Source organism: Sebastes fasciatus, chromosome 8, assembly GCF_043250625.1.
Source record: "Sebastes fasciatus isolate fSebFas1 chromosome 8, fSebFas1.pri, whole genome shotgun sequence".
Lineage (NCBI taxonomy): Eukaryota > Metazoa > Chordata > Actinopteri > Perciformes > Sebastidae > Sebastes > Sebastes fasciatus.
In genome coordinates, this window is record NC_133802.1 from 13,047,229 (window position 1) to 13,068,551 (window position 21,323).

Genomic DNA, 21,323 nt, shown 5'->3' on the forward strand with positions numbered 1-21,323 from the left:
GGCAGTGCACTGTTGCTCTTCTCCTGCCGTGAGTACATCCATTTTACAGCCACACAGATGAGCATTTAGTTTTATTAAAAAGCAACTTCAGACTTTTTATACAAACATTTTATTGACGGATAACAACATTCAAATTAATTTAAAAATGTACACGAAGAATAGCAAAGTCAAAAAATATTTTAGTCAAATTTTTTAAAGACGAAAAAAAGAGAACAGACTCCATTTTAATTTAAAACCCATAAAGGACATTATTCACCATACTGGACAGTTTCTGGGACCGCTAAAACAGACGCATTTTTAACACTGAAATTGTTTCATGTACAATTTTTAATTGGCCTTTGCTGAACATTAATATAAAAAATAGTGTGACCCTCCCTATTTCAGCGTGACACAATATTATATTCTTTGGTTTGCAACAAGGGAACTTTTTTTTCCAGGAATACATAAAAACTGTACAAACCACCTCTCTGTGTCTGTTGATTCACTTGGGATTGCCAGTAACTGTCTGTTTGACCTTCATGGATAGCAGCCGAACACCACAAATTGCACCATATCTGTATATTTGTAAAAGATCACCTCAGGCTCAGCTTTGAAGGTGATCAGCTCTACAACAGTCATGTTAAGTGTCCCATTAATATCACATTAAAAACATTAATTAATGTAACAGTCATTGAAACTTGTATGTAGGTAGATTGGAATGGTTAGCGTGGAGCTGCAGACTAACCCTCGCGTGTCACATTTAGCTGAATCTGTGAGGTTTGAGGAAATTTGGACAACACAGTACCAGCAGATTTTACAGTCTTCAATGTGTAATGATACAGCAACTTCTGGATGAACAAACTGAAATGTTTTTTTGGTATGAAAAAAAGTAAACGACTGCCTTACGACACTATCAAATTCCTGTCCTGTAAAATCTGAGATGGTAGGGAAGTAAGGATTTTGGCAGTGACTGAGCTATTCCACGGAACTGTACGCATCCACACTCTAAAATGGGATTTCCATTTGACTCATGCTGTTCCCATTCATCCTTTTGCATTTCTACACATGCCTCCGAACGACATCCTTACTGCGAGGTGTGACATGGGTTTTATTCAGTCAGAACACATTGCTTTGTATTCTCATGCGTCTCCTCCATTACTGGGCCTTTTGTCTGCCCCATCACATGGCGAAGCGCTTCTTTTTTTTTTGTGTTGCAAGCGAAGGTTCTTCACATATCCTTCGTCTTGCACGGCCAAACTTTCTTGTTTGGCTTTTGGAGGAAAAGATGAGGGGTAATTTACTGACAGGGAGCGCTTTGGTTGGCATTCTGTTTGTATTATTATCTCTGTTCAGTGACGACTGCTAGTGCCCGCCTCCGCTTCTCGACTCCCCCGTCGACCAGTCAATGATGATGAACGACAAACTCATGATCATGAAGATGAATCCCAGTGCAGCAAAGCATGCGGCCTACAGGACAGGAAGGAAAAAATTACATCTGTGTCAACAACACATTGAAAAATACATTGAAATTTAAAGCTGCAGTCAGTAACCTTGAGCAAATATGATGAAAAGAAGTTATAAAACGGTCACTGTATCCTGACAGTAGTGCATGAGACAGGTAATCTGCGAAAAAAAACATGTCAGTTTGTGTCCTCCTGTGTCTGTTAATGGCATTTGCAAGATTTCACTGGAGGAAAACAACCAATCAGAACTGAGCAGTCTCTACAGCAGCTCGTGAACTCCGATCAAACAGTCAAACTAGGCAGAGCTGATCAAATATTAATCAAGACTCTGTTACGGTAATGCCTATTTCTCGCCCCGAACATTTGCCCCGGTCGGTGAGTGGTGCTTGGTTTTGGTTCTGCTATTTTCAACATAGCGGCTGCGTCAAAAACGGTCTCATTTCACAGCTAAACAGTACACTAAAATATGTTTGTGAAACAACCCTGTTTCCCACAGAATTACCTCCCCATACAACTAAACTGCATAACCAAAATACGTTTTGAGGGAATCTTATTTTCTCCTGGATTACTGTTGCAGTTTTAAAAAGTTTAAAACACGTGATTAACGTTGTAAATTAAAACAAAACAAAATTAAAACACAACAAAACTACTTACGTTTAGTAAAAAAAACATAGTTTGTCTTAAAATGACTTAAAAACAAAACAAAAATGCAACAAATGACTACGTTTCACACGGGACGCAAACAGCGGTCTCCTGGGGGTAAGTCCGGTGTTCGTTGGACCCATCCACCTCCCCTCCCGACCACCAGTAGTGGACTTTCTCTCCCGTTATACATGTTATAATTCAATAATGTCTTTATTCAACATATTTTTATTACGGTCAGTAAATATACAACGTCACCTGCTCTGCTCATCGCTCATGCACTACGTCACTGTATGTAAAAGACAAAGTAACCCGTGACAAAATCTGTTTCCTTCCAAACATAATTGAGAATACAATTTAGTTATATTGGAACTTACGTTTTAATGGACAGGTTGTGAATAGGCATTACAGTAACAGAATATTGATTCATATTTGATCAGCGCTGCCTAGTTTGACCGCTTCATTAGAATTAGTGAGTTTCGTGAGCAGTGATTGACAGCTGCCTTAGAGACTGCTCGCCTCTGATTGGTTGTTTTGGTTAGGGCGAAGTGGAAACTTGCAAATGCCATTAGTAGCACTAGGAGGAGGCAGAGGAATATATATTTTGTTCACATATAAACTGTCTCATGCACTACTGTCAGGATATAGTGACCATTTTATAAATATAACTTTATATCATTTGATCAAAGTTCCTGACCGTAGCTTTAAATGACCAAGTTAAATTCAAAGTATCCTTGATAGCAGAAGGAACTGAGTTGTACCTGAATCTTGGGTCTGGACAGAAAAGGCTCCTGGTCTTCAGGAACGATACGGACGTAGAAGATTCCAGGTAGGATGAAGATGAGGCTGGGGGCAGATGTGGCTCCTGAAGGTGAAGGAAGGAGAACAGAGAAGAAGTGAGTTTAATTGAATGTCCTACACAGTAAGTGATTACACAGTTTACAGATGATATAGTTCACATCACAAAATCCACAGTGAAGCTCAGACCAGACGGCCATTCTTCCTGTGCAAACGTACCGATCAGGCCAAAGATGTCGCGGATGGAGGGCACGAAGATAACCAGCAGGTTGACCACGAAGATGAGACAAATTGCGATACAGATGTGTATGATCCAGTTGAAAGGCTTGTCAGGGAACAAGATCTGGAGCAAGGCCCTGCGGATCTACAGAGGGAAGGAACGAAAGAGGGAGAAAGTCATGCTTTTATCTACAAATAGGTTAGGCTTCAAGATTTAGAAACAATATAAACCACAGGCAGCAAAGCTCCTATAGGCGTCAACTCCATTCCAAATAACTGACATTTTAGCAGGTAGTTTCTGTCACGTGTTAAAGGCAAAATGGCTGCTTTGATATGCTGATGAGTGAGACCAGAAGTGCAACATATTTGAAAGTTTCAACCTACAGAGAGACATTCAGCAGCAGCGTCTGCTCTCTGTACAGTAATATGATGTTAAAGGATGAGTTCAACAATTTGGGAAAATTTGCTCATTTGCTTCCTTGGTGAGAGTTAGATGAGAAGATTGATACCACTTTCATATCTGTCAGTTCAATATGTAGCTGCAGCTGGTTAGCTTAGCATAAGGACTGCAAATAGCTAGCCTGGCTCTCTTCAAAGCCTGCCAGCAGCTCTAAAGTCAACATAGGCAACCAGGGGAGACTCCAAGTAAATAACCCCCTTGTAAAACCACAACCCTATGCTTTAGAAAAATGTTTGTATGGATTAAACAAATGAGGAACAACGTGCAAATTAGTGAGCTTTAGAGGTTTCTTTTGACTTTTGGACAGAGCCAGGCTAGCTGTTTCTCCCTGGTTCCAGTCTTTATGCTAAGCTTGTCTGTCTCCTGGCTTCAGCTTCTTATTGAATGGACAGACATAAGAGTGGTTGCAGTCACCTCATCTGACCTCTCTGCAAGAAAGTGAATATGCTTATTTCCCAAAATGTTGAACTATTTCTTTAATATAGCCTGTAAAAGGTTTATGACTACAGTATGTGTGGGCTGATCTGCTGTGTGTTCTTAATAATTCCTTTTAGGCTACAGATCATTCTGAAGTTATATTAAGGTGTTTTAAAAAAAAAAGCCCCAGCTGGTTTCAGATGTTACAGTCTGGAAGGCACGGCACTGAAACAGTATGACAGTTTCAGTGCCTTATTTTCTGAGACATACATGCGTCCTTTGGCAGCATCAGTTATGTGGTGTAGAGGCCACGTCAGCAGTATTTTGGATTATGATGTACAGTTTGTAAGTTCAGGATCTCCCTAGACAGCATTGTTAGGAGGTATTTTGGAAATATTTTTTAAAAAGTGAAATGTTTTAAATTGGCCTCAGGCCTATCGACAAATTAAGACTTTTTAAGTAAAGACTCATTAAAAACAATAAACTTTGCATTTGGAGTGCCACATGGCTCTATTATGGGCCTACTGCACTTATTTGTCTACTACTAGCTACCACTAGGGCTCATTATTCATAATGTTGATTTTAATTGTTACACAGATTGTATCTTCCACAATGGTGTACTCTTTTAATTTGAGATATAAATGTGTGATTAGCTCATTTAAATAATATGATTACTACATTCTATCTTAAAGACTTATCTAGACCTTTTCTTTAGAGAAACTTGTCATTGCATTTGTCATGTGGAGGCTTGGCTATAATGCAGCGAGGTTCTTTTATATACAGTATTTATGTGCAACATGTATTTTTATACATGTATTCTTGCACATTTAAGTTTTTATATGTGTTTTAATATGTCAACTACTGATTATTTTTTTGATTAATCAATTCATTATTGGGTCACTAAAATGCCACCAAATTTGAAAAAAATATCTATTACATGTTCACACAACCCACGTATTTTTTGGTCCAAAACCCAAAGAAAAACTGAAATATTCACATTTGAGAAGCTGGAACCATTTTGGCTTTAAACATTTCTTAAAGAATTATCTGTTGAGCAAAATAGCTCATACACTTCAACAAATCAATTATCAATTGTTCCAACTCTATATTCTTTTGATCTCCTCTTTTGCGTCACTTGGTTTTATTGATTTTATCTGAAACAACTTTTGTTATTAAGTAAAGTGTGTTGAATTTTAATGTGTGTGAGGAAATCATAACAAATAGTCATTATTCTTGTTGGATACATGTCTTACCGGGAAAAGAACCACAGGGACAGTGAGAGTGACGGCCACCAGCACAGCCACACGCACACAGAGAACCAGGACGTCCAGGTTGTCCACTCGACTGTAGGTGTGTAACAGCTCTGACTCCACAGCACCTACACACAGAGAAGCTCTTTACACATCTCACGTGGTCTATTCCCTCTTTCACAACACTGGAAAATGCATATGGACAAGCGACTCATTCATAACTTCAGAACAAGGTGACCTTTGACTCTCGTGAGTAAACAGTGTATTACCATAGAAGGTGAGGTAACCAAAGAGAGCCGTTAACAGGTACATGACGAACATGGCCAGGATGGAGATGTTGGCGACAGTCTGCATACGTTTCTTGGTGGCGCTAAGGTAAAGGCAAGCAGAAAAATGACGTTACTTTTACTGAAATGTTTGCTCTCTGTATGCCAATAAAAGTACCACGTTTGGATTTTGTGAAATAGAAGACTTACTCTCGGAGCTCAGTGTAGATTGGTAGCACCTCTGGGTGGCAGACGAAAGCGAAAGCCAGGATTGGAATAGTGTACACAGTCTAAAAGCCAAACGTGCCAAAAGGTCAGTGAGTTACCTACCAAACATGGCTTGAGGAACACAATCAAATGCTTGTTTTATACCCGCTGTTAACATAACGAGCTCTAGCGCAGAACATGTGGCAGTGAATCTGAAGAAATAAATATGCAGCGGACGATACAGGAAACTAGACAAAATGTTTTTCCTCTGACCTGTGAGTTCATGGTAAACATTTTGGCCTCGCAGAAGTCGTCCGTCACATTAACGGCATTGTGGACGTGAGCAGAAGGAGTAATGTTATGATTTATATCCTCCAGTGGACATTCAATGTTGAATTTCTTGTAGATAACCTGGGGAGACACACCCATCGGTTAATCCAAGATAAATATTTAACGGAGGAACAGGTGGTGGTATTGTATTTATCTTTGCTGGCTCACTAGTTGACTCACCGAAATGAGGAAAAACACCATGCAGGAGAGGGAGAAGCCACTGGTATAGCCCAGGTAACCTGTGTTGCAATGATTACAATGATTTATGGATTCTGGAAGTACTTTAATTTCAGTACAACACATGAAAGTAGACACCACAAAAAACAGGTAGTGGATACATGATGCAACATGGGAGAATATGGAGGAAATTTAAAAAGAAAATGTGATGACAGAATGAAAAACATACCGAGTCGTTTCATGAGTGAAAGAGGAAGGATGACGAGAGCACTAACAATCATGATCAAGTAGTTTCCATTCATGAACCACTCTCTAAGAGACAACCAGACAAACAGATGAGAAAAAAATCAGTACATCACCAAAACGAAAAACTGAAACTATACACAAATATCCTAGTCAGAATAGCACTTTGACACTCACCCTGTGTTTTCGTATTTACCGAGGAAAGCTAGAATAACCAGCGGGAGCTCAGACTTGACGATGAAGAGGTAGCTGGACATTGCTAAAAGGAAGTGAAAACAGTCGATCTTAGCATACTTACAGATCAAACATAAGCATCAAAGGCAGGAGGAAATGGAGTGACAATTATACCTCCAATGTTGTGTACTGTAATGATGCATCCGGCCACTATTTTTCCCGGTGTACCAAAAGCCCGATTCCCAAGCTGCTCATAAGCCCGGATGCCTGAGAAAACATTATACACATATGACTGTGATAAGTTACGAATGCAGGATCGATTATATGGCTACATCTGCTGGGTTGTGTGTGTTGAGTTTTGCTCTGGCTTACCGACAACTCCAGCACTTCTCAGCAGGAGGTGAATGGAATATGCAGACAGAATTGCGATGGACACCAACAGGACTCTGAAACACACAACCATAGAGATGTGTTGGGAAATGTTATTCATGTCTAGAAATGACATGGCAGAAATGTATCAATGGTCTCACAAATTCTTATTGGAGCTAAAACTGTGCTATTATCTTAAAGATACAGTGTGTAGGATTTGGTGGCATCTAGTGGTGTGGTTGCAGATTGCAACCAACTGAGTACCCCCGCTCATTCCTCCATTCCAAGACGGCGGTAATGTGAGCCGCTGAGAGCAAAACCGTGGTAACGCCACTAGAGGTCATCCTTACCATAATAACACAACTTTAGGAGCAACGTAAGTCAGACTGGCGCTACCACAGTTTTGCACTCTGCGGCTCACGTTACTGCAATTTCACAAGCATGTCGGAAAACTACGGTGGCCTTCAGGTAACGTAAAAAAAGGTTCTCGCTAGAGCCAGTGTTTGGTTTGTACTCCATGAAGAGGACCCACTCTCTATGTAGATATGAAGGGCTCATTCTAAGCTAACGAAAACACAACGATTCTTAGTTTTAGGTGATTATACACCATTATTACACGGCTTTGTTGAATACTTGATTCTGATTGGTCAATAACGGCATTCTAGGGTCTGTTATTTCTTTATAGCAGACCGTTGCTATGTATAACAGACTGTTGCTATGGGCGCAGTTCTGATGTCGGACTCTGGAGGACCGTTTTTATGTCAAATTATGGATTTCTTAAGTAAGTAGCCGTGTAATAAGCAGGATAATGTACAGCTAGCAGGTCATTGTTGTGAAATAAACCCCTTCAGGGGTTCAGGGTCTTTCAGTTTATTTAAGTTTATTTCACAGCAATGACCGGCTCGCTTTACATTATCCCTTACGTGAAAACATAGTTATGAATATTGTATTCCATTTCTGCTAATAGATCCCCTGAAATCTTACACACTGTTCCTTTAATAAATAAATAAATAAAGACAGACAGACAGAAAGAAAGAAAGAGAGAGACAGAGAAATAACACTATTCTTTAGAAGCTTCTTCAGAAACTAAATTCTAACAAGAAATTCTTGTAATTGTTATCTTTTCTTCTTTTTTTTCCACCCACACATGTGTGTTTGGCCTTGAGAGACCGGCTCTCCAGCCGTCCTCCACCTCCCCCCTGCCACATAGCACAGGGCTGATCCAGGCAGGCGTGTCTTGGATCTGATCACTACCGGCTATTTTTAACCACTCAAATCTGATTTAGGGAAGCTGCGTGTGTATGAGCTCTAATGTACATTCTGACAGATCAGGCCTCGTATGCTAGCCACTGTGTGTATATACAGTATTATGCCGACAACTCACACACAGGTAGACAGACAGAAACACAAACATAAACAAACACAGAGCCCATCACCATGCTACCACACATACCTGTCCAAAACACAAATACACTTACAGTCAGATGATACACACACACCCCTGTGGCCCTACTCCGAGCCTTATAAGGACCACCAACATGAGCTTAATCCTGATTCTATTGTCAACTTTGAATTCTAACCTAAACAAATGATCAATTATAATTAATTTATAGTGCACTTTTCAAGCAAGAAGCACAAATACCTTTACAGCATTAGGAAGCTAAAAGACTGAGATACAAGTGGCAAACATTTATACAATATAGTAAAAGATATAACATGAGTAAAAGCCATACATACAGAAATTAGCTATGTAAAAGATATCTCAATATAAAATGATTAGTTTTTAAGAAAAGCCATTAAGAAATATGCTTTAAAAAGTGAGGACCAGCCAAAGTGACTTAAAGGAGACATATCATGCTCATTTTCAGGTTCATACTTGTATTTTGAGTTTCCTCTAGAATATGTTTACATGCTTTAAATGTTCAAAAAACACATTATTTGTCTCATACTGTCTGTCTGAATATACCTAGGTTTTAAGAAAACGCTACTCAATGGGCCCAATGAATGGGGAAAATCGTTGGAAGATACGGGTACTTTGTCACTCGGCAGTCGAGCCATTTTGGCTTTGTGCGCCACTGAACAACTCTCATAAGAATGAACGGGAGCCCGCCTTCGACGCTGTATCCTGTTCTCTTTACACATCCATGGGTATATTCTAATGAGCCTGCATGTGACATAGGAAGTGGAGCCAAATCTCAATGGCTTGTTGAATCACATGTTTTCTGATCTAGGCAGCCCACAAAAAACTGACTGGGTTGTCTTATTTCACAGTTTGTGGGTTGGTAGGCACTCCACTGCGTCAGTCTACAACACATAAACTCAAACACACACAACAAACAGCATTGTGTGCACATTTGGCTTTACCAGAAAATATACTAAATATAAATCCCAAGAAGCCGAAATCAATATACTATTGTCCTCTTTGGACAAGATGGGACATTATTACAACTTCAACTACTGTGCTGTGAGCAAATACATGCACCTACATAGGTGGAAACACACACCAACACTCTGACTAATACAGCCTGTTTAGCCAACATGAGGGCTGCGCTAGGCTTGTATATACTCACAGAAAAAGAACGATTCCGGTGTTGGACATCGCAAAAGCCAATCCCAGAATTCCACTGCCCATGATGGCGTTACTGAGGTTAAAGATGGACATGCCAAATGAGGTCTTTCCTTCGAACTGCAGCAACAAGAGGATGTTACACCGACAAATCGATTAATAAACAAACATCACATTAATTGTATTTACTGTATCTGATTTTACTGCAGCAAACCAATGTGACTTCTACATTTGTATGAACTGAGCAAAAGCACTCACATCTGTAAACTGGTTTTCTTTCTTGACACCAGTTTTATTAGGGAGAAACTTCTCCTGTTCAGCCAAGGCGCCCAGCTCATCAAACCTACAATGGAATAAAAATCATGGGTTTGAGGGAGCCGCCAAAATACTGCAACTTTTTAAAAAATACACGTTTACAGACACATTTAAACTTCCAACCTTTGCTGTGACGTGTCGTACATGTATCAGTAAATGCTGTTCATTTGTGAGTCTTACCCATCTTCCCTGCTGTGTCCATTCAGCTTCTGGAGCTCCATCCTGGCTGCTGCGGTTGTGACTTGAGAGATCTACTTCTGCTGGACTGAAAGAATCCTCTTCAAGCCGTCACCTGGCTGGAGGTAAAGAGCAAAAACATTGTTTCATTTATGGTAGCCATACTTACACAAATCTCCTACACATTTTGGAAAATATATATGCACGGGGAAGGTTTATTGTCAGCTGGGATTTACATAACATTCAAACTTTCATCATGCGTGAAGAAAACTGCGAGCAGGGTGAGCTCGGCACGTGTCTTTACCTTGCATAGCGTCTGTATGCATCACCCAACAAGTTCAAACAAGATCTCAAAACGAGTCTGAGGGAGAATTGTGATGTATGTACAGAATAATTTTATGAGATAGATGTAAGCCTCTGGTCTACGATACAATATATCAATATGTATAATATACATATTGATATATAGTAACGTTACAGTGACAGGCTAGCAAAGGTCTTTAAATAACCTTTTAAAGGTAAATACCAGTTATTTGCACTTGAACAGCAGGAAGCCACAGCACTCAAGAAACACTGAATATCACTAATGTAATACAAACAGAAAATGCTATGTGGCTTCCAAAGGGCAGGATCTATTTATAAAAGTCTTGAGACACACGCCACTGTAATTTTTCCCTGTTGCTAAAGACAACAAGAATGTTGCTTCTCTCTTTTGGCGTTGCAAAAAATTCTTTGACTCTGCTTTATTTTTGGAGTTGTGAACAAAATAAAAGGGACACTTGGGGATGTAAGTCCATTTAAAGCTTGTGTGACATGAAAGGCTTTAAATAACAAATGTTGTCAGAGGACTTATGTTGCTCTAATCTGTTGTGGGCCACACAAAGCTTGGCATGGACGGACTCTGGGAATGAGCGTAGGTCTGTTCTGCTGCTGCCACGGGGGTCATGGGATACTTCTCTGTGGGTCAGACTGCCCTCTGGATTTTCACATCTGACCCCTAAGGACACACTTGCACCACATTGTGCCATTCCTTCAGAGTTTCACACATTTATAATGCTATACGCTCATCAATGAACAGGCCTCTGGATGCACAATAATCCATCAAGTTTGGTGGTTGGGCCACAGTGTGAACCGTGCCATTTAGTTTAAATACAGAGTAGCCTTTTCACTGCATACCGGCCTCAGGTCAAGCTCGGTTAGCTACATACCCGATGACTTTCCCATGGTCCACAGCCAATAAACACACAACCAACAAATTATAGACTAAACGTCAGCACTACTTTGTCATTTAACTTTGACAAAATAGCCAGTTTTGATGGATTAAATTACCACTCTCACATTGTAAAAAGGCAGATTTCTACAAATTGGCCATGCTTTGCATTTTCATGTGGGGGAGATGGAGAAACAAGACAAACCTGGTTGACTAGAAACTTGTTCCATGTATAGATCAATCATTGAGCATGACGACAGCTCTCTTACACAGTGGAAGCAATAAAAGGGTGGAAAAAAGCAATAAAAAGTGCTTCTGCACTTACTAATCCTAACATCTCTTCAAACAACCTACCTCATGCGCTTTTACAAAGAGTTGTAATTAGAAAATACATCTAAATATGACATAATAAATGATCTATATAACAGTGACATTTCAACACAGTAGATCTTGCAGTAGTTTTTCTATCCAGCATTGTGCACCACATGGCTCTTGTCTGACGCAAGACCAGCTCACTATTGACAGTTAGCCCTTCCCCTCTTCTTCCTCATGGTCTAAAACACAAGGACACACACTCACACACACATTTTCCAGCAACTTACCCAAGAACAAGGCTGGATTTCTTTTCTGATTATTTGACGGCTATATCCTTGTGGAAGTTCACTCTGTGTTCAGACTCTTCCAATGTTTATGTGTAGCTTTGTTCTTAGGAGTCTCTCCAAAGCTCCTTGGTAGTGAAGAGAGGAGAGAGTGAGAGAGATTAGAGGCTGGGAGGAGTGAGTTGGAAATGGGAACACCCATACTTTAACCCTTTGTTAAACCAGGTAGAGTTGCAGTTCCTCTCACCAGGTGTCTACACTGGAAAAGGTGTCAACACTATAGTGTTTAAACAAAAGTAGTATGTAGTTTTCAGAGCAGTTCAAGGCCACGGGTAATCCCAGGAATCAACAGGGTGTTCATACTGGAGACAAATTATCATGTCATTACAGACTATAAAGGAGGGACGAGGCGGGTGGCAACCGAGGGGGCTTTGTCACAGCACGGGCGGATACTCTCTGACAGTTGGCATCCTGCTGGAAGTCGCAGTGATGGTAATTAGCTTAGGAGATAAGTGCTTTTTTAGGATTGCCCACATGTGATTGTGCTTAGGAGTGGAAACATTGTGCACACTTATCATACGCTTGATCCAAAACAAACATCCTATAAATGTTCCTGCACAGTTCAAGCATCTCAGAAAACTCAAGTTTTACAACATTTTGTCAATGACAGAACACACTGCCATAGTTCTACATCATATAAAGAGATGCCGTGTATACTTCCCTAACACAGCAACACAAACTCATGTTCAACCTGTTGCTCGTTCATCAAGATTAAAATGTCATCCACTTCTCAGAGACGACATTACAGTTGGCTGATAAAGTTCAACTTAACTGAGATACAGGCTTTTTTGTCTGAACACCCGAGAAACACCCACATTTTCTTTATCTCGGCATGACACAGATCCTTTACTGGAAAATGTTTTGTTTTTTTGTGTTTTTAAGATCTCATCTAAGTGGCAGTGTACACAGATGGCAGATTTTTATTTTGTATTTATAGCTCTTAAAGATTTTTTTATAGTTACATTTTTAGAAAGCTGGACATCATAATGAAAGGCATGAAAAGCAAACTTCAACATTTCAACAATTTTGTCAGGGTATTTGGAGCAGTCAAGATCAAGGTCTGTACAGACTGGGTGAATTTAAATAATGAAAAGAACACCATGGCTACCTCGGTCACCTTAAATGACCCCACCAGTTAATGATTTAGAAAAATCCAGGACAAAGCAACTCACATATAAAATCTCATATCTCAATCGCAAAGCTCATCAGGAGACATCTCGTCTTGTTAAATCCACCACGTATCAAGCATTAAATGTTATTTTTGTACCTTAGTGATACCAGCACATGCAGCCAAGATGATCTCCCATTACAGTGAGTCATTTAAAATCCCACCTCTTTGCTGAACTAACTGCCAGCATGTCAAAAAAAGGGACGGCATTAATAGATTCTCGGCTGATGGGGTTAAAGCATAAACCAGCTGGAAAGAATCCTTATCTCTACTGTCAGTCCATTATCAGTGGAGTTAATGATAACTCTTTTCTTAAGTATCTCCCCACGTGTAAACGTGGGAAGTTGTGTCGTGGCCCACATGGTGGAGCAGCTGTAGAGTGCAGGCCTTCTTCCTGTACTCACCTCTCAGACAGATGGATGTCCTCACTCTGGACGGATGTAACAGGGTAAAAGTTCAGACTTGTTGGATTGTTCACGTCAGAAATGCTGCTTTTCACCGAGGCCACGAAGTTCCCTGCAGCTGTAAGAGGAGAGAGAAAAGATGGGGGAAGGAGGGAGGGAGGTAGTAATTGCGCGCTTTAAGAATTATCCTGCCAGAGCCACTCCCTCTTCCAGGCAGATTGGGTCACACGTGGGGCTCTTTTACTTTATTAAATACTGTAAACTATATTTGGACACTATAAGCATTTTATCTTATACTCCAGGAGCATTTTTGGAATATTCAAGCAGTGTTTCTAATGAAATGTAAATGCCTAAAGCAAATAAAAACTACATCCTGGTTACAATACTCTTACACTTACTGGCCCACATTACAGCGGTTGTACTGTGGCTGTGCAGCTGGTATAGTGTCAGCAACATGTGCTGCTGTGGAGAGTTACTTTTCATTTCTTGTTTGAGCTTCAGCTTTGAGCCATCAGCTCACTACCATTGCCATCTAGTGGACACCAAGGTACCAAAGAAAATCACTGATCAGCAACTAATACACAACACAATGACCAACAACGGCATCCAGATGTGAAAATTAAATATTTAATCTGTTTTTAAAATAACTGACATCAATTAGACCATCAGAATCCTTATGATGTGAGCCACTTTGAAGGGGACATATCATGAAGAACTCACTTTTTCAGAGCTTGTGTACATACATTTAGGTATCTGGAGTGCCTTCCAACCCACGTGTGAAATAAGACAACCCAGTCCGTTTTTTGTGGGCTGCCTAGATCAGAAAACATGTGCATTCAAATACCCAAACTACCATACCATTTAGTTTGCCAGAAAAAGATTTAGTATGTTAAATGGAGTATGCGAAAAATACCAGGATGTCCTACTACATTCGGTTGTATTGTGCAGTATGCAAGCCAGCATGCTGTTCTGGCTATTCTGACCCACAATCCTCCATGCAGCAGCGGATATATGAGCAAGAGGGTCAAAGTAGAATGTCCCAATTGTATGAATCCTGCATGCAACAGTGCGTCCTTTGTAAGGGCAGCTGCAGTATGTACTAAAAGTAAAAAGAAAAAGTATGCAATTTGGAACACAGCCGTGATTCAACAAGCCATTCAGATTTGGCTCCGCTTCCTATGTCACCTGCAGGCTCATTAGAATATACCGCCCTCAGCATGAGAACTACCTTTGCAAAGGTGCACCATATTTTTCTCACAAGCCAATCAGAGCAGACTCGACAAACAGACAGTAAGAGAAAAATAATGTGTTTTCTTTTTAACATTAAAGCATGTAAACATGTTCTAGTAGAAACCCAAAATACAAATATGAATCTGAAAATGAGCATGATATGTTCCCTTTAACTCAATCGTCCCTACACAGGCCAGTTTCATATGTTTCAGGTAATGCGAACAAGTGTGACTGCAAAGTATTATTTGAATAATTGATTCATCTGCTGATTACGTTCACAATTAACTGATACATCATTTAGTTTGTAAAATGTCAGGAGATCGTGGGAAATGCATAGCACAGTTCCCAAAGTGACATCTTCAGCATTGCATGTTTTGTGCAACCAGCAGTCCAGAACTCAAAGATATTCAATTTACAATGATATAAAACAGAAAAATGTTGCAAAACATTGATTATATTTCGCATTTTTGTTTGAAAAATTATTATAAAAATGGTTGCACATTCATTGTCTGTTAATTTACTGATTGTTTCAACTCCAAGAACAAATAAAAGCTCAAACTCAAAGTAATAGAAAACTGTCTTTTAATACCATTATTATTAGCAAAGAACAAAACACAGTCAATAATTAAAGTCTGTGAAATGATGAGACATCTATGTAGTAGCTTTACAGTACTTGTTTGAGCAAGAGGTTTTACTGACGGGTCAGGAAAAAACAACTTCTGTGGTCTGAACAGTAAACACATCACTTCCCCTTGTCAACCCATGTAAAGAAATTACAGCGAGCCTGGGGGTTGGAGGCGTGTCCCTGAGGACGGGCACACACAAAGAACTGTTTGCCCATGGTCGGCCCCTCCTTTTTCACAGTACGAAGCACGCAGGGTTCCCCGTGGACCTTACAGGAGGGCGGCGGGGGCGGTCCACGAAGCACCGACTTCCAAAACACCGACGACGCCCCTTTCTTGGCATCTGAGTGTCCCACAGCGGGCTGTAAGGTTAAATGTTTTGTCTTTTTGTCATTTTCCTCTGTGGTGCTGCTGGTGCACAGCTGTGGTGACCCTTCACAGAAAAGCTCAGTATTTTCAGGTGTGCTGCTTGTGAACGAGGATGCGTCCTCGCTAGTTGTGGACGCTTCTTGGGAGTTTTGTGATGAGGTAACTTGGTCCACGCTGAGTGTTTTTTCAGGGGCTTCAGTAGAGGGAACGACATTTGTGAGTTTGGGCTTGAAAAAGGAAAGGAGGCTGCCCTGCGGCTTTGAAGAAGTCTTTACTGTCTTAGTCTTTTTCCCCTTCGGGGCAACACAGTCTGATGTTAATAACCGTTTTTTACCAGAGACATTTCCAGCTCCGGATGGGTTTAAATTCTCCCTCTTTTCCTCCTCCTCTTGAGATCCAGGTAGAGCATCCCTCGGCTCAGAATTAATTGATTTTTGGTCCACCTTAACAAGGAAGCGGGAGAGTTTCTGCTGCTTGCCGGCAAACTCTGGCAGGTAGCGAGTACAGAGGGGAGGAGGCTTGGAGCTGGGCTGGAGGGAGCAGCTCAGTTGCCCCCACACGGGGCAGTGGTCGGACCCCTCCACCTCTGGCCTGATGTCTACTGCCACAAACTGCTCCCTGGCTAGCTGGCAGTCGGCGAATATGTAGTCGATGCGCGTGCCGTAGTTGGTCTGCCGCGCTCCAGTCATAGTGGACCAGCATGTGAAGGCGCAGGTGCGAGTTGGGTGGAAGTAGCGAAAGGTATCCACAAATTTCCCACTGTGGATGGGATTCGATGAAGTTACCTCAGATTCTTCACTGGGTTCATCCTCAATCGCCTCCTCCTCACTGTGCAAAAAGCCATTTAGCCATTTCCTCCCTGGGTTTTCACCAAAATCATCCTAAGTAATGAGAAAAAAAAAGTAGGTAGAGTTTCATTATTATGAATAAGCACACCGTTCACAGGCACATTTTCATGTAATATTATATAAAAGGAATGGTTTGACCTTTTGGTAAAACATGTTGATTTGCTTCCTTGCTGAGATTGATACCACTCATGTGAAGCCATAGCCAGGAGACAGTTAGCTTAGCATAACGATCGGAAGCATTGGGGAAACAGCTGGCCAGTATACACTGAAACTCGTCGTTTTTTCACTTCTGTTTTTGTGCGGATTACACGCATGAAATGTGCCATTTAAAGCTGCTGGTGCGTGGATTTGGTTTGCTTTGGTCAGAGCCATGCTAACTGTTTACTAGTACATTTTTTTCTTTATAAGGCCATTATTACACAAACTGTCTCCTTATTTATGTTCTCAACTGACTCCTATCAGTAGCTGCAACCTTCGGTCAAGCGGACAAATTATATACGTCAATCCTCGTACCCACACTGTCTTTGGTAAAAGTTTTTTCACCCCCATCTTGGTGTGAGCTACAGAGTCACCTACATCATTTTATAAGCATGGAAGATTATAAAAACAGAATAAAGGACTATTTGACCACTGAATGCACATGTCCTGTTACTGATCACTGCTAATTCATTTTTTGATGTCATTTTAAACATTTCTGATGTTTTGTTTTAAATCTGTTGTGTGTTTATTTTATGTGAAACTTTTTATGCTGCTGTCTTAGACAGGACTCTTTTGAAAAAGAGACTCTGAATCTCAATGAGAAATATTCCCTGTAAAATAAAGGTGAAATAAAATAAAAAGAAATGACTCCTGTTTCCAGTCTTTAATGCTAAGCTAAATTGACCGGCTGCTGGCTGTAACTTCATATTTACCTTACAGTCATGATTGGTATCAATCTTCTCCTCTGACTCTCGGCAGGATATCGAATAAGCATACTTCCCAAAAGAGACAAGCAAAACATTCATATGACAGTATTCAAGCATTTTACTTACAATATCACTGGGGTCACAGTGGTCTATTTGCCGGTGAGATGTATTTACATCTCCCAAAACAATCACGTGGCTGAAAAATAGAACAGAAAAACCATTAACTCAGAATTTTTAAAGAGGTGTGGAGATAAGTTGCAAACACTCTCATGGTACACTGTCCAAAATAAAGACTGTAAATGCAAGAATTAACTATATACGGCTTCTTTTTACCACATTGTAAACTGCTTTAAGTTGTTATTGACATGACATGAAACATAGACAGTGCTCAAGGTCAAATTCGCAACAGCTGTAAACTGGTAAAAGGCTGCATTGTTAGAAATTAAAACAGTTCCATAGTTAAAATGTGGTAAAAGTAGAATATAGCTGTAACTACAATCTTTATTTTCAGTCTGTGGAAACTCTCACCTCCCATCTTTCAGTATAGATTCAGCCCGACTCTGGAGCAGCTTGTAGAACTGCAGTTTGAACTGCTTTCTCTCCGGCTTTTCAGGGTCAGCCCGTGGACAGTATACATTGATCACAGTAACAGTTTGCTCTTTGTCCTGGCACCTGTAGAGTCAAAAAGAGGAATGGACATCTATAGTTTACAACTACTTTACAAAATGAATAACACATGCATTGAAATCTCCCTTGTGGTCTTTATCAACATTACACGTTACATTACGTTACAACGTTACATTTTGATCAACGACTTGCATGATTTTGTTCGAGGAAACTTTAAATTGATCAAAATCTAGCTGCTGGTAGATATTTAGATAGGTAGGTGTAATTTATTGATCCAGAATTGGGAAATTATTGTGCTACAGCAGCAGTTTATCCAGGCAATGCACCGGAAGAGTAAATAAAATGTACATATCACAACTAGAGAAATATATCCATAGAATACACAATATAAAGGATATTGGAATACACTATAAATATACCCGACTACTACAACTAGCATAAAAAAAAATCTAAATTATAAGGATAGAATAACCTACTATATACATTAGCAAAGTGTGCACGTTACAATGTTTGTTCTTAAATAAAAAATAAATGAGGTAGTAAATGTGTAAATTTAGATGTGCAAAATTCAACATGTGCAAGATTATTGCAGGAGCAGAACAGAATGAACGGTTCAGTAGAGATTGTAATGGATATTATTGGGGCTGTCCTCGACCAAAGAAAATTATTTTCTTTAGAAGTCGACTAACAATCATATGATTTTGTCGACTATTTGATTAGTTGATTTAGTCGACAGATCTGTAAAACTGAGTTTCTTCATAAAGAGTCACACAAAAGTACCACTTTAAATCAGATATGTGCTCATAGAAATAAGTCATTCAGCATAAAAAATGACTAATCGACTAAAGAAATCTTAGTCAACTAAGACCAAAATTACTGATTAGTTGACTAATCAACTAAGAGGGGGCAGTCCTAGATATTATAGTGCATATATAGTTGCCATTTTTAAAATGATGTGAGTGCATTAACAGAGACAAGTACCCAATACAGCACATATAACATCCTTTATAATATGCAAGACGCATGTTATAAACGAAACCTAATATTTTGCTCTTACGTGATTTTGTGCTGTGTGATAACAGCTCGCCCTTCATTGTCCAAAAGCTGCAGCTCCTCGCTGCTGAACTCACTCTGGTCCCCGTAGCACCCAACAGCCCCTTCATGGTTGGTCAGCAGACCCGTGAGACCCTCCTCAGCAGCAAATGGAGTGGCAACGTCTTTACAGTAAGTGGCAACCCCTGTGCATGCCAGGAATGGTTTAGGAATGATTTAGTTTGTTTAGTGCAGTGTGTCAGCAGCAGCAGCAGCTATAAAGCATGTGTAACAATGGGCAGTGGCATTAACAGGGATCTTCTGTTGCATTGATAACTAAGTGCACATTCAGTGAAGTTAATTCTGGCATCTTTTATTCTAGAAGTGTGTGTGTTATCCTCAAGGTAAACTAAATATCCTACAATTGAAAAGAAAAACAGCTTTGATCTAAAGACACAAAATGAATTGTTTTACTGTATTTTTATTGTTATTATATATATATATATCTTGTCCTAATTGTTTTTTTTAATCACTATTATGTAGTCATATTATTTCTTTATAGAATAGAATAGAAAGCTTTATTGTCATTGTATTAAATACGAGATTCACAGTTGCCACTTCTGGTCAGTGCTTTAAACAAATACTTGACAAGACTAAATGAGGCAGATAAAACATATAACAGGTAAAATACACACAGTTATGAAGCAAATAAAAGAGGTAAAGTAGATGTAATAAATAAATATAAACAGAAGTGTTACACTAGAAGTTTAAAATATAAAAATAGATGTAATGTAAACAGAGGTAATTGTACTTGTAAAATAGGTAGGGTAGATGTAATAAAATAAAATGTAAACAAAGTTGCACTTGAGGTGTATATTGCATCAAGCATATATTGCACAGATAAATGTATTCACATTCACTGTATTAATACACTGAATTAACACTGAATTAATACACTATTAATTAATATTGCACGGATTTGTTTTTTTTTGTTCAAATCTGTGCAATATTAATCTTGTCTCTAGGTAGAGGCTTCAGATAAGCCCAGTGTTTTTTTGCCTCTTCCTGCGCTTTATATTATTAATTTATTTCTTTTGTTATGTTGTATAGTGTTAAATTGTGCAAAAAAAAGTTATAAAATAAAATAAACTTTAAGACAATGTAATGAACCTGAATAGCCGCTGCGTCCTCGACTGAAGCTGAAATATGAGTTGTATCCGTCAACAATAGCAGTTCTCTCATCCAGCAGGTCTCCTGTGGAGGAGAAACACATGTTGGGTTTAACTTCTGACTGGTTAACAGTAACAACTACATGACAGCCTCCACGTTTTACAACAAACACACCACTTACTCGTCACTTTTGTCTCTTGAACACAGATAATATCTGCGTCCAGGGAATCCAGAGCCTTTTTAATGCCGCCTCTGAAAGTCCTTATGCCATTTATGTTCCAGGAAACGACCTTCATTGTGTAAAACTAATGTTAGTCTGCAGCTGCAGACAGACGACAGTTTACACAGCCGGAGGTAAACCGGAAGCAAAGAGAGTGTACGAGCGGAAGTGTTTCTTCACTAAATTTTTTTTTTTTTTTTTTGTATTATTATTTCAAAATGACAGCATACATAGTAACAGCGGAAAACATTAAAAACATTTACATACAAAAGAAGCATAGCAAAAACATAAACAAAGAGATGTGCCAAACATAAAAGGACAACAGAAATGAAACAAAACCAACATAAAATAATGAAAAAAAAAAAACACAATAAAAAAATAAAGTAAATAAATAATAATAAAAAAGCGAGAGTATGACAATAATTCCACTTAAAGAGATGGTCATTAGGACATACAGGATTAATCCCAACACTCCATAGTATAGGCAAGCACCCAACTGGACTATATGCACGCCCTGTAATAAACCAGAAACTGTCAAGCATGTTCTTATAGAGTGCAACAAATATGACAAAGAAACTGGTTGCTATGATTACAGTGACAAAGACAGTAATGCATTTTTTCTTATTAATTTAATTTTAATTCTAGCGAAGTTCCACATTCACAAGTGTAAATTTACCAAAAAAAACCTAATTTCTTTGTATTTATGAAAGAAATGGATCTATATCTGTCAACAATTTCTTCCTAACAAAACAAAAAAGCAATGAAAACAATGAATGTATTGCAATGTCTTTAAAGTTTTTAAGTGA

General features: G+C 39.3%; 2 protein-coding genes across 3 annotated transcripts; both read right to left on the reverse strand.

The window, feature by feature from the left end:
• Positions 1-93: 93 nt before the first annotated feature.
• LOC141772511 (sodium-coupled neutral amino acid transporter 3-like) lies at positions 94-13,918 on the reverse strand. 2 transcript variants are annotated; one of them, XM_074643546.1, is made up of 17 exons: positions 13,494-13,918; positions 11,865-11,989; positions 10,056-10,171; positions 9,819-9,903; positions 9,565-9,680; positions 6,998-7,071; positions 6,800-6,892; positions 6,629-6,710; positions 6,438-6,520; positions 6,212-6,270; positions 5,975-6,112; positions 5,705-5,784; positions 5,498-5,598; positions 5,232-5,356; positions 3,102-3,246; positions 2,846-2,949; positions 94-1,446 (listed from the first exon to the last, which is right to left on the reverse strand). In XM_074643546.1, exons 3-17 carry the CDS (start codon positions 10,094-10,096, stop codon positions 1,342-1,344), a joined length of 1,431 nt encoding a protein of 476 aa, XP_074499647.1. In that variant the 5' UTR covers positions 10,097-10,171; positions 11,865-11,989; positions 13,494-13,918; the 3' UTR covers positions 94-1,341. The 2 variants fall into 2 exon arrangements, with proteins under 2 accessions (XP_074499647.1, XP_074499648.1); XM_074643547.1 differs by lacking the exon at positions 11,865-11,989 and having other exon boundaries at positions 13,494-13,635.
• Positions 13,919-14,786: 868 nt separating this feature from the next.
• On the reverse strand, positions 14,787-20,675 carry apex2 (APEX nuclease (apurinic/apyrimidinic endonuclease) 2). Its single transcript, XM_074643543.1, has 6 exons — positions 20,479-20,675; positions 20,298-20,381; positions 19,153-19,333; positions 17,997-18,140; positions 17,595-17,664; positions 14,787-16,596 (listed from the first exon to the last, which is right to left on the reverse strand). The coding sequence occupies exons 1-6, from the start codon at positions 20,591-20,593 to the stop codon at positions 15,466-15,468; spliced, it is 1,725 nt and encodes a 574-aa protein (XP_074499644.1). The 5' UTR covers positions 20,594-20,675; the 3' UTR covers positions 14,787-15,465.
• Positions 20,676-21,323: the final 648 nt, after the last annotated feature.

Coding starts and splice junctions, on each gene's coding strand:
- LOC141772511 (XM_074643546.1), bottom strand. CDS start 10,096: ATGGAGCTCCAGAAGCTGAATGGACACAGCAGGGAAGATGG. Junction 6,271..6,437: donor TTCACTCATGAAACGACTCG/GTATGTTTTTCA, acceptor ATTGCAACACAG/GTTACCTGGGCTATACCAGT. Junction 5,599..5,704: donor ATCTACACTGAGCTCCGAGA/GTAAGTCTTCTA, acceptor CCTTTACCTTAG/CGCCACCAAGAAACGTATGC.
- apex2 (XM_074643543.1), bottom strand. CDS start 20,593: ATGAAGGTCGTTTCCTGGAACATAAATGGCATAAGGACTTTCAGAGGC. Junction 18,141..19,152: donor ATCACACAGCACAAAATCAC/GTAAGAGCAAAA, acceptor TTGACTCTACAG/GTGCCAGGACAAAGAGCAAA. Junction 17,665..17,996: donor TCTATACTGAAAGATGGGAG/GTGAGAGTTTCC, acceptor TCTATTTTTCAG/CCACGTGATTGTTTTGGGAG.